This window comes from Thermothelomyces thermophilus, chromosome 1 (assembly GCF_000226095.1).
Source record: "Thermothelomyces thermophilus ATCC 42464 chromosome 1, complete sequence".
Taxonomy (NCBI): domain Eukaryota; kingdom Fungi; phylum Ascomycota; class Sordariomycetes; order Sordariales; family Chaetomiaceae; genus Thermothelomyces; species Thermothelomyces thermophilus.
The window spans coordinates 1,568,134-1,579,305 of record NC_016472.1 but is presented as its reverse complement, the minus strand read 5'-3'; the positions used below and the strand labels follow the sequence as shown (position 1 = coordinate 1,579,305).

The 11,172-nt window shown below is 55.5% G+C and overlaps 4 protein-coding genes across 4 annotated transcripts; 1 reads left to right on the top strand and 3 right to left on the bottom strand.

Moving 5' to 3' along the window:
- Positions 1 to 755: 755 nt before the first annotated feature.
- On the bottom strand, positions 756 to 3,307 carry MYCTH_2294730 (uncharacterized protein). Its single transcript, XM_003658623.1, has 4 exons — positions 3,163 to 3,307; positions 2,873 to 3,068; positions 1,042 to 2,649; positions 756 to 969 (listed from the first exon to the last, which is right to left on the bottom strand). Exons 1-4 carry the CDS (start codon positions 3,238 to 3,240, stop codon positions 848 to 850), a joined length of 2,004 nt encoding a protein of 667 aa, XP_003658671.1. The 5' UTR covers positions 3,241 to 3,307; the 3' UTR covers positions 756 to 847.
- Positions 3,308 to 3,474: 167 nt separating this feature from the next.
- MYCTH_2074876 (uncharacterized protein) lies at positions 3,475 to 4,515 on the bottom strand. Its single transcript, XM_003658622.1, has 3 exons — positions 4,455 to 4,515; positions 4,249 to 4,399; positions 3,475 to 4,185 (listed from the first exon to the last, which is right to left on the bottom strand). Exons 1-3 carry the CDS (start codon positions 4,500 to 4,502, stop codon positions 3,917 to 3,919), a joined length of 468 nt encoding a protein of 155 aa, XP_003658670.1. The 5' UTR covers positions 4,503 to 4,515; the 3' UTR covers positions 3,475 to 3,916.
- Positions 4,516 to 6,211: 1,696 nt separating this feature from the next.
- On the top strand, positions 6,212 to 8,195 carry MYCTH_2294727 (uncharacterized protein). Its single transcript, XM_003658621.1, has 6 exons — positions 6,212 to 6,464; positions 6,600 to 6,651; positions 6,727 to 6,934; positions 7,004 to 7,160; positions 7,217 to 7,602; positions 7,667 to 8,195. The coding sequence occupies exons 1-6, from the start codon at positions 6,458 to 6,460 to the stop codon at positions 8,066 to 8,068; spliced, it is 1,212 nt and encodes a 403-aa protein (XP_003658669.1). The 5' UTR covers positions 6,212 to 6,457; the 3' UTR covers positions 8,069 to 8,195.
- Positions 8,196 to 8,867: 672 nt separating this feature from the next.
- On the bottom strand, positions 8,868 to 10,486 carry MYCTH_2294721 (uncharacterized protein). The gene has a single exon (XM_003658620.1). It carries the CDS (start codon positions 10,388 to 10,390, stop codon positions 9,143 to 9,145), a length of 1,248 nt encoding a protein of 415 aa, XP_003658668.1. The 5' UTR covers positions 10,391 to 10,486; the 3' UTR covers positions 8,868 to 9,142.
- Positions 10,487 to 11,172: the final 686 nt, after the last annotated feature.

Here is an 11,172-nt window from a genome sequence, read left to right as displayed (position 1 = left end):
ATGAGAGAAAGAGGACCCGAAACTCTGCTCTGCACGCATCAGCATGGCTTCTTCAGGACATGGACGGAAACGGGGGGAAAGTGATATGTGAAGGTCAAGGGTGCGTGTCAGAGAATCGATGCTTCAGAAAAGACTCGCGTACCAATGTCCAATCGTTAGTTAGGCTAGGGAATTGCATATCACCGTACCTCGAACACACATATCGCCCATCATGCACTCTGTGCCATTCGAATACGGTCGGGATGCGGTTGCCTTCCAAGGTCAATGATACAAATTAGGAAATTTTGTCTCTGAGGAATTGCGCCTCGACACCCCAGGGTGGCTGTCGTCTTGGTGGGACGAGGAGTACTCGGGTGACGGTGCAAGTTAGGTGATCTCCACTGCAGCGCGACTTTGAGCCTTGGCCCGCCTGACTCGCTGCATTGAAGCCACCATTTCAGGCATGGCGCCATCACGTGAGGGCAAACACGAGCGCCTTCTGCGAGACAGTAAGACCCCCAACAACCACGAGAAAGGCAACCTCCCTCATGTCTTAGCTACCAGGTGCCTGACCTGGGCCACTTGCCTGATCGAAAAGCTACCTCGACCCTAACTCCGTGGAAACCTCGTCTGCCAGGGACCCAATCTCGGCTCCCCACGATTTACAAAACTCGGGCTCGGTCGCCTTTCGGAGTTCCCAACTCCTCATCCGGCACACCTGGGGCCCTGGGGCGAGGACTAGATCCTGTCTCGTTTCACAGAGAGCTGCTCTAACTCGCCCCCCCCCCCTTCTCCCCCCAGTTGAGCCTCTTGAGATCACCCGTATTAAGTCCAGGTCGCCATATACTGCTAGAATGGGTATCGCAATTCATCGCGCTTGTTGCGCAGCCTGTGGGTTGCTCTTTTCGAACGTCCCTCTCTCTATCGCGGCATCCATTATTCGGTTCCCGCTAATGATCGAGGTAGTGCATATGACAAAGTTTCTCCGTGCTGCCCGACCGAGCGTATGTTAGTGATCACGTCCTCACTGGGGTCCGGATCGTGGCCGTAGCTCCAACATACCTTCCTCTTGCTTCGCCAGGAATCTCAGCGCCGCGATCTCTGTAAATGTGATGCCGCCCACAAACACAACAAACACCGTCTTCTTCTCGCCGCTGCCCGACAACAGAGCCCGCGCCTTAACAGCCTTGTCTTCGCCCTTTTGAACCTCGTCGAACGTCTGCCCGCGGGCGTGTTTCACGGCGTCGTCAAATCCCCGCCAGCCCTGTGCACCTCCCGCTGCCGCACCCGATGCGCCGCCTGCCGAGTTGCCTCGGGTGATGGAGAGCAGGTACTGCTTTTGCAACACGCACTGCACGAGCCGCACGGAGAGCGGTGCGTAGCCGCTGTAGACGTAGGCGATGTCGTTGGGGTCGTGCTCATTCACTTCGTCCACAATGAGCCGCAGCTGTTTCCGCAGGTATGTATAATTAGTCTTGGTACCCTGGGCACCCACGGAACCAGTCATGGGGATCATCGACGCCAAGGGCGACGCTCTGGATAAGAGCATCTGCAGGCGCTCTAGGTTATGGAGGGTAAGGAGGTGCTGATATCCGTATCCCTGCAGGATCAGCCGCCGGAAATGGTCCAGTTCTTTGGTCTTGATCCCTCCAGAGATGCACGAGTAGATGCACAATAACCTGAGGACTTGGGGTAATGGGGTATCACGGGCGATGAGCTCCTCGATCGCATCGAATTGCCCCGAGGGATCGGCACCTGCCGCCAGGTTCTGCTGGACCTCGAGCAACTTGTTAAACCTCTCAGTCCGCGTGTACTTGATGATCTCTTCTGCCAGGCCCGTATGGATCTTTAAGCTCTGCTGTTCGGCTTGATATCCAGGAAGCTTCTTTACAAACTCTTTGAGTTCCGCCGTCGTCTTGGAGCTATGCCTACTTTCGTAGTCACTCTTCAGCCGTCGGGCTATCTTATTCAGGAGATTGCCGACGACAGTAAAATTAGAGTCGCGAAGCTGTGCGAACAAGGGGTCCGACCCATCCAGCTGGATCTTGCGCTTTCGCGATTGCCCGTTGTTAGACGGCGCGGCTGACGACGTACCCGCCCCTGCCGGCTGCGCCACGGCACCAACGATGGTCGAATCGACGTCGGTCTGATTGTTTTGGATCCCAAACACCTCGTCTATAAGACCCTCGTAGGTGAGTTGCGTCAAAAGCGGCGTGACAAAATCGACCTCACGGTCGATTATGATGACGTTCTCGATAGTAGTGCTGGGGGATAGCCCGGTCGCGTCCGCCTCGGCTGCATCCTCGTCCGCAAGCAGTTCCTGCCGCATGCGGATGAGAAGATCGGCTACTCGTTTAGCGCTGTCACCCTTGCCGATGATGCGAGGAAACAGGCCGTGTTTCTGCTGGATCCCCATCAAGGCACGGGCAAGCAGGAAGAGAGGGGTTGGGTCTTTCGCGAGGTACAGATCCCTAAAGGAATCGCTCAGCTCGAGCGACAAGACATCTGTTTCCAGCGGAAAGAAGAAGAGGGGCAGCTCGGCGACGTTGGTGTCACCCAGAACACCGGCTTCCTCCAGCACCTTGTCCGACAGCAGAGTCCGCCGAGGCACCCAGAAGATGTGGAATTCGTGAGGTGATTGACTCTCGCGTTGAAGCCGGATGATCTGGTCTGCGGGATTGTTAGCACACTATGATGCTCTCGACCGCATGTCATGCGACGATTAGTGAGAGTATAGGTAGGTGCCAGGCCCGATTGGCTTGGTATCCGGCTCATCTGACTGACAAACGCTGAGTGGAGTGAGAGCTCGGCGCTGTCTACTCTAGAGCCGAGGACTTGATGCATAGGAAGCTGGGGGAGGTGGGTACGAGGTGAGGAGCCATCCTGTGCTCACCTGCGATGGCATGGGCATTGCGGGCGGACTCGCCGCGAGCGACGAACACAACATTCCGTTGGCTCGTGTCTGTGTTTTTGTTCTCCAGGAAGAAGAAGTTGTCGACGCCGTAGTCGCGAAGAGTGGAGGCCTTGACCACGACACCGAGTGGACCAGCCAGCTCCTTCTCAATCACGAGGTTCTTCTTGCCGCGAACCTAGGCGACGCACTGCCCGTCAGTCTCAGCGGTCCAGCGCCTCGCAGAGCCCAGCGTGGAGCATGGCGCGTCTCGACCGAATGCATCGACTTACTCCCTCAAGGAGATGGAGCAGATCCTTGCGCGCCTTGTCCCGGAGCTGCTCCGTGTCAAACCCCGCACGAGGAGCCATGATGCTGAGCTCTCCATGTGGTGATTTTGTGGTGTTGGGTGGAACCTCGGTCGGGCTCTGCGAAGCCTGCCGAAAGCTGGGCGCAAAGGAAGAAGAAGAATGCCTTGTGGGTCGCTATTTGAAGTCTTGGCGTTGGCCCAAGCTTTACACGAGCAGCACTTGTCGAGACCAATCCGCTTTCAGTCGTCGGTTGGCTTGATCCAAGAAAAGATGAGGCATTTGCACAATGGATTTCGTACAACAAGTATCATATCGTTCCTTCAGCGCTGTCGGAGTCACACAGGAATGCTGTTAAGGCTATTTCAAAATTTGAGTGCTAAAAGCGAATGCATTTTGCGCCTGTTGCTTCCCTTCATCAATCAGTGACCACTGATTGGATGCGTCTTCGTGCAGCTCCGTCCGTCATCCAGGAATCCAGCAAAGACCAAATTATCCCAACCCGACCCTGCACCTGGCAGACCACGATGATTCGGTGCATTGGGACCAAATTGACGTGAGGGCTGCATAGCAGGACCGGCCAGGTGCGAGGGCGGTCGGAGGGTTGGTCCTAACTCCATAATGCATGCAGTCAAAAACGTTCGCAGAACCCACAACCAAAGATTCGTGAGGATCATAAGAAGGCTTATGAGTTGGAGTAACTTTGGTGCCGCTCTCGGGGATTTCAGCCGGTGCTGCGTCACACGTCGTTATCGTGATAGTAGAACTGGATGTCCCTAGGTCGCATAGTGTTGCCCCGAACAAATTCCTCATCTCCAGGAGGCCGCTCGTTCTTGGAGTTCCCGGTAAGCATGCTTTGCAGACTCATACAAACGCTCTCGACGTTCTGCACGGGGCTCCATCCTTGCTGGCCGAGTAAGTCAAGACAGATGATTCCGTTGGAGTAGATGTGAGGATGTATCGGGATTGGACGGTCAGGAAGCTGGACGAAGACGACTTCGGGAGGCTCTAAGAGCGGAAATATCAGGAACTTGCTTCGTCCCTTGGTGACAAGAAGCGGGGAGGACAAACCGATAGGGTATGACGGGCTAAAACGGAATTTCAGCCTGTATGTTTGGTTTTGGTAGAGTGGGTTGTTATCCAGCACCTTGATGTCCAGCAGCCATTCCTCGAAATTGTCAGCCGAGACAAGCTCGATCCCTGGCGGCAACGAGCTGCTGATCTGAAAGCGTACAACGTCAGAGATGCACAGGCTTCAAAGATAAGTCGTGGCAAACCTTCTGGAGCTCCTTACCCAACCTTTTCGCAGCAAACGGCACCGACATCTTCTATCGTGACTGTGATTCCGATGATGAACAGTTGAGGGGAGTTGTGGCGGGGAGAGAGCTGCAGATGGTGGGGGTGGGGAATAATCATGTACTACGGAATTGAATTGATTGAGTCGTGGAGCGGGATGGATGGTCCGGCCGGCGCCGGGGGGGGGGGCAAACAGAGTTAGTAACGACAAATGCTAGGTTTGAAATGAAAACGGTCCCCTTGGAACATAATACGGGGCCAAGTCTACCCTTAAACTCAGGTCTATCCGGGGCTGGACGTGAGAGAAAACATCGCGTTCAAACGCGGGGGTGGGCAAGACCAAGGTCGCTTGACCACAATGGAACGCAACGCAGCGCAACGGGAGGGATGCAAGGCTCCACCAGCCGTCAGACACCTTACCCTCTCGTCCTGGACGAGACCCAGCAGGAGGGAACCAAGCCGGGAGAACCACGCTGCTCCTTCATTGGTTGCAGCAGCAGGCGGCTCAAGCTGGATCGAGTTCGGGCAGCATCCGGGCGGGCAAGAACCTAAACTGCACTCAGCATCTCTCTCATAAAGTGGCACGACGCAACACCATGCAGCGAGTATCTTGACCTTTAACGCGGCCTCACCGATGACATGCACGGAAGGCGACAGCTCACGCGTTGTTTGTGCTATGAGCCAAACTGTGAGCCTAATGCTTATCACTGCACAAGAGCGCCAGGGATGTCCATCCATCAAAGGGCCCGAGCATCTACGAACCTTTTTCTATAGCCACCCGACAGCTTCCCGCCCTTCGCTGTGCCTTACACAGCAGCGGCAGTGCAGTGCAGTCCTACCCAACCTTTGTCGTTGTAAGAAGATTGTTGTCAAGAATTAAGCATCATGAGAGGCAGCAGCCAAAGGTTGCCCGCCAATGAACGTCTTATGAACTTAGGCATATATGTCTTCATGTCTGAAGCTAAGGTACCTCATGAGTTTGAAAAGTTCCTGAGTATCTGGCGGCCATAATCCAGCCGTCTGGCCGTCTATCCCCGCCATCCACTCCTCCAATCCTCCGCGAGTGGGACCCTAGCCTACGGTGGATGTAACTTCTTGTTCGGAAGACACAACGCACCTCTCAGTACATGATACTGATCTATACAAGTACACCTCGTTGAGGTAGCACTAGTGTACACTCCTGCGCAGGTAAGGTAGCTCAGGTAAGGTAGGTACCTAATGTGCAACACCTGGCTTCCGTACCAAGAAATGAACTGTACGGAGGTATTGCGGTACTGCGTATGCGCAGAAGTGGGGTTAGTAACCCCTGGACCGTAGCGACCCACAAGGAAGAAGGCACAGCCAACGCTCGAGACCCAGCGGCCGGTTCTCACAGCCGCAAGCTGGAACCAACCGATGTGATGTGAAGAAGCCTAAAGGGCTTCGCGTTGATGTGCCTAAGTCGGCGCCTTGTGGAAAGCGTGAAAGATCTGTACTGCGTCCGGATGTTTAAATAATCAGTCTAGTCCAGCACCCCGTCACCATCTCCACTTCGTTGTCCCTCTTGGGTACTATACACGGACAACTCGCAGCAGTTTCGGCGGGGTACTCTGGGCAGTTACCCCTCGTTCAGCCCAATCGTTGCCAAGCCCCCTTCCTCTCGTTAACTTACGTACCCTTCATCTGCTTCGCAGCGCCTTCCCAGCTGAGCTGCCAACCGATCGATCGACAATTCAGACCCCAGCTGAAGCCTCCCTTGATTTTTTCGCCGCATCTCGTGCGATTCCGCTTCGCCCAGGCCCTGCTTCTCCGCGCGAAAGCCAGGCCTGCAACACAATACACAGCCAAGGCACGACCCAGTCTACCAGCGACAACGCATCTAGGACGGAATCCTCGTAGCGGCCAAGCCTCGCGCAGTCCGTTACTCGACCCGAGCTGACCATTTTTTTCTTTCCTTTGTCGGTTGAACCTTCATTTGGGCTTTTCTCCTGCAAAGCTCGCAACCATGAGCTGTAAGTCACCCTCGTTCCGTCAGACGCTTTCGAGCTTCGGTTTGTTGCTTCTGGCCCCCTCAGTCGAAGAACAGCCCTGGGACCACGGCCGACGGGCGTTGCGTTTTTCATGAGGCTGATGGGTGTACTATGCAGTCGCAAACATGCTCAACCGCCTCCATGGGCAACCCGAAAGCTACGAAAAGAAGTACGTTCCCCGGGGTTCCCATTGCACCGCTTCCGAGCCTCGCCCCTCGCGGTCCACTGACACATCATACGTTAGGGCGAAGTACCGCTTTGGGCGCACCCTTGGCGCCGGCACATATGGTATCGTCAGGGAGGCAGAGGGCCCCGATGGTCGGGTCGCGATCAAGATCATCTTGAAGAAGGCCGTCCGCGGCAATGAGCGTATGGTTCTCGACGAGCTGGACATGCTCCAGCGGCTTAAGCACCCGCACATTGTCAAGTTTGTGGACTGGTTTGAGTCGAGAGTATGCCGCCTGATTCGCTATCGGCAGATTCACGGGAAATCTCGAAACTGATTCGCGACATTTGTTTAGGACAAGTACTACATCGTCACCGAGCTGGCGACTGGCGGAGAGCTGTTCGACAGAATTTGCGAAAAGGGCAAGTTCACTGAGAAGGATGCCTCTCAAACCATCAAACAGGTCCTGGACGCCGTCAACTATTTGCACAAGAACAACGTCGTTCACCGCGGTATGTATCTTCGCTGTAGATTGTCTACGCCGCGCCAGAGTCTAATCGTGCAACAGATCTCAAACCCGAGAACCTCCTGTACCTCACTAAGGACCCGCACTCGGATCTGGTACTGGCCGACTTCGGCATCGCGAAGACGCTCGGAACCAAGGACGAGGTGCTGACGACGATGGCTGGTTCGTTCGGCTATGCGGCGCCCGAGGTGATGCTCAAGCAGGGCCACGGCAAGCCCGTAGACATGTGGTCGCTCGGTATCATCACCTACACCCTACTCTGCGGCTACCCGCCTTTCCGATCCGAAAATGTCCAGGACCTGATTGATGAGTGCACTGCCTGCCGTGTGGTATTCCACGAGCGCTACTGGAAGGACGTCAGCCAGGACGCCAGGGACTTTATCTTGGGACTGTTGCGACCGAAGCCGGAAGATCGCTGGACGAGCGAGGTGAGTTCACGCCCCATCCTGAATCTTTTCGAAATTACGATCGGTGACTGACTCCCCCTTTCAGCAAGCCCTCGCCCACACCTGGCTGAGCGGCAAGAACGCTACCGACCACAACTTGTTGCCCGAGATTCGCGCCTACCTCACTCGCGCTCGGTTGCGGCGCGGTATTGAGATGGTCAAGCTCGCCAACCGCATCGAGGCGCTCAAGGCGCAAGAGGAAGACCCGGAGAACTCTGATATGCCCAAAGACGCCACGTCAGCAGCGGACCAATCGCGCCTTACATCTTCCTCTAACGCCAACGATAGCTCCGCCGCCGGGAATGCTAGCGGCCAAGGCGGCAAGCGCAATCTCTCCAAGGCGGTGAAGAGTGCCATCTTCCGCGAAGTGGTCCTGGCCAAGGTGCGAGAAATGAAGGAGCAGGAGCAGACTCTCAAGGTGACCGAGGAGGCGTCCAAGATGGCTTGAAGGAGAGGAATCGAGACCGTCTCGGGTTTGATTTTGAAAATACACATAAGACTTCGAGAGAATATGGAAGGGGGGAAGGGGATAGGTTCTGTTTTGTGAAGGGTTCAAAATGTGGGGACTTAGCTTTGACTTGGGAAGGATCCTATATTGCTGCTCGGATGATCTGGGAGACAGGTTTTCCACATACCCCGTCCCGAGTTATGGACTGAGAGCGGGTTGCTCTTCTTTATCTAGTCATGTTTTGATCATTCAGAATGTGTCGACAAATAGGGCTCTTGTCGCCTCGGACAAATTGGAGCGGATTAGCTGTCTGGGACACAATCCAAATTCTTTTTTCCCCCTTGTCCTTCCACACTCGGAACGCAAGATGGCGAACGCGCCAGCGGGAATGGCGATATGAAGATCTTGGTCAAGGCGGATTGCCTTGCCAGAACCATCTCTCTGGTGGGGGCTACTTCTTCTGTGATCCCCCAGGCCAGGTAGAATCGGCGCAGAAACCGGGTCAGTCACGAGGGGATCGAAGCCGGATGGGAACAAGTTCGGGAGCCTCGCGGGCCAGCATGCCAGTAACAGACTCTGGATTCCCTTGCAGAATAATGATTTTGGTCCGCAGAAAATTGGGTGAGCTTGCTCATTCGGTATATGGGTGTGTATACAACAAGTAGAGCTTGGGGGCCAGCACCATCACGCACAACATCCTCACGAGCTCGGCAACACTATGAGCAAAATTCTGAGACTATTGTCGTTGTATTGGTTAAGTCACTTGTGTTCCATCTAATGCAAATGCAACACTCAAGACCACCAAGAGAACAGGGTCGGCCTCGAGAATTCTCGGTGAAATTTTACCCTTCCCTCCCTTTAAGTACATTTTACCCTACAATGGAACGAAGCAACCAACCCGTGCGCCCCACCCAATTGCGTGAATGTATATCTCAACTGTCTAAATTAAGAATGATGTAATGTTGCCCATCGTGAATTCGTGAAAAGTAAAGTCCCTTCCGTTTTCTTTCTTTCTTTCTTTCTTTCTTTCTTTTTTTTTTTTTTTTTTTTTTTGCGTTCGCCCCCCGCCCGGGCTTAATCCTGTCCTGACAACTCGGCCAAGACGGTATCGCACAACTCTTCGTACTTGGTCGGGTCGAACCGCTCGCGCTGCCACCCGCTCTTGCGCAGCCGCTCGATCCTGGCCTGGCGGTCTTGGTTCCTGTCATTGCAGCCCCTTTGTGTCGTCGTAGTTGCCGAGGGGGAAGAGGCATCAGGGGATGGCGTAGGCTGCTGAGCCAAGAGCTGTGCGAGGCTGGCCGAATGCCGCGCCAGCTGTGTGCGCAGGGTGGAGAGGTGCTCGCAGCAACGGTCGACGGCGCGGGCTACGTGGTAAGCGCTCTCGTCTCCCTCTTCTCGTTCCTCTTCTTGTTCGTGCTCTGGCACTGTCGGCAGGGGCAGCTCAATCTCCTCTTGGAACTTGATTGGCCGGAGATCTGGCGGGGATGCTTCTGCTGCTGCTGATACGCCGGGCTGGTGGTAGAAAGCGTCTTCGAAGCCGAGCGTGGGCGAATCCGGACGGATGATGGGCTCTGCTGGGCCGGCATGAAGGGGCGTATTCTCGGAGAAAGAGAAGGATACTTTCTTGCCGTGCCCGTGGAGTGAATGAGAGGATCTGCGATCGGGATCGTGGAAGGAAAAGACGGAGTTGGTTGGCGACGTAATGCAGGTGTCGGGGGTCCATGCTCGCGAGCTGATCGAGCCGGAGGGCGAATGGCAGCTGGAGGAGCGTGTTGAGCCGACGGAGCCGGGGCGAAACTTTCGCAGAAGAGACTCCTCGGCGGCATTGATCAGCGCCGAGGCCCGGTCGAAGTGGGTGTAGGCCTGCTGCAGGAGCGTGGCCCGGAACGCGGCAGTGGATGGAAGCGGACGGGCGCAGATCTCCAAAGACGTGGCCGCGTAGAAATGGAGGTAGATGAGATATACGGGCTCGACCTGGGACGTATCCTTAATGCTCTCAAGGACCTCGAGACACCTCGCCGAGCATGCCCGGTACCGCTTGCCAAAATACATCCTCTTGACTTCGGCGATCGTCTTCTTCCATTCTGCCTTCGTACAGGGTATCACTGGAGCTGGCGCTGGGGCGGGAAGTGACGAGCGTTTGTGCGGGTTCAGCCTCACAGCGTACGTAGGTACCGTAGGTACCGTTGGGGTAATTGGCGTCGTTGGGCTCGTTGAGCCGGGCGAGTAACCCGTTGACTGGCGTCGAAGGAAAGACTGAGTTGGGCCCGCGCTACACGTCCGAGAGCCCGAGGCGAGCATCAAAGGTATCAGTCCAGGCATGGTTGCTGTTAGTTGACGGTAGTCCCAAAGGAAAGAATGTCGTGGCTTCGTCTGGCTTCGTCCCGGAGGTCGTCAAAGGAAGCTGGAGGTTATCTTCTTTGAACCGGGACTTTGAAACCGGGCGGAGCCCCGTGCTGTTGACTCCCCAGGAGCTTGTACAGGCATGCACCCTGTCGCTCGCTAAATGAGGCGATGAAGGGGATCGCCGAATCCGGCAACAGGCGCAATTCGCCAAATGGAAATTGGAGTGGATTCGACAGGGTCTCCCGAGATGAAGAAAGCAGGTTCCGGGAAACTGGGAAAGGGTCTCACGCCGTGCCTTCGAGAATCGTGAATCGTGAATCGAGCCACGTGCGGAGCACGTCGTGATCTTGGTACACTTTTAGTACGGCCTGGGGTCTGATCTGCAGCTAGCACAGCGCGATCGCCCTTCCCTTCAGAGAGGAGTTGTTGCACGCGGCCGGAACGGAAGACCTGGCCTGACTAGTGTAGCGTAGTGCTGAGCATCAATTAACGGGCTGATCTGGATCAGCGTTGCCTCCTGGTCGGGCAGAGGTTGCCACGATTCTTTCGAAATGAGTGCGTTGGGCAAAGCCCCTCTTGCACAAGCTTCTGCTGCAGAAAATCTGGTGGCAAAACGCGGTCCGCGAACAAATGCACGCAATTGTTGTTTGTGTGCTGTCAAGCGACGGAGCAGCTCCCGACGGGATAGAAAGGAACGGAGTCCGAGTTGGCGGGCAAACGCTTTTGAGGCCGGAAGGAGCGGATAGGTGCTATTGCCG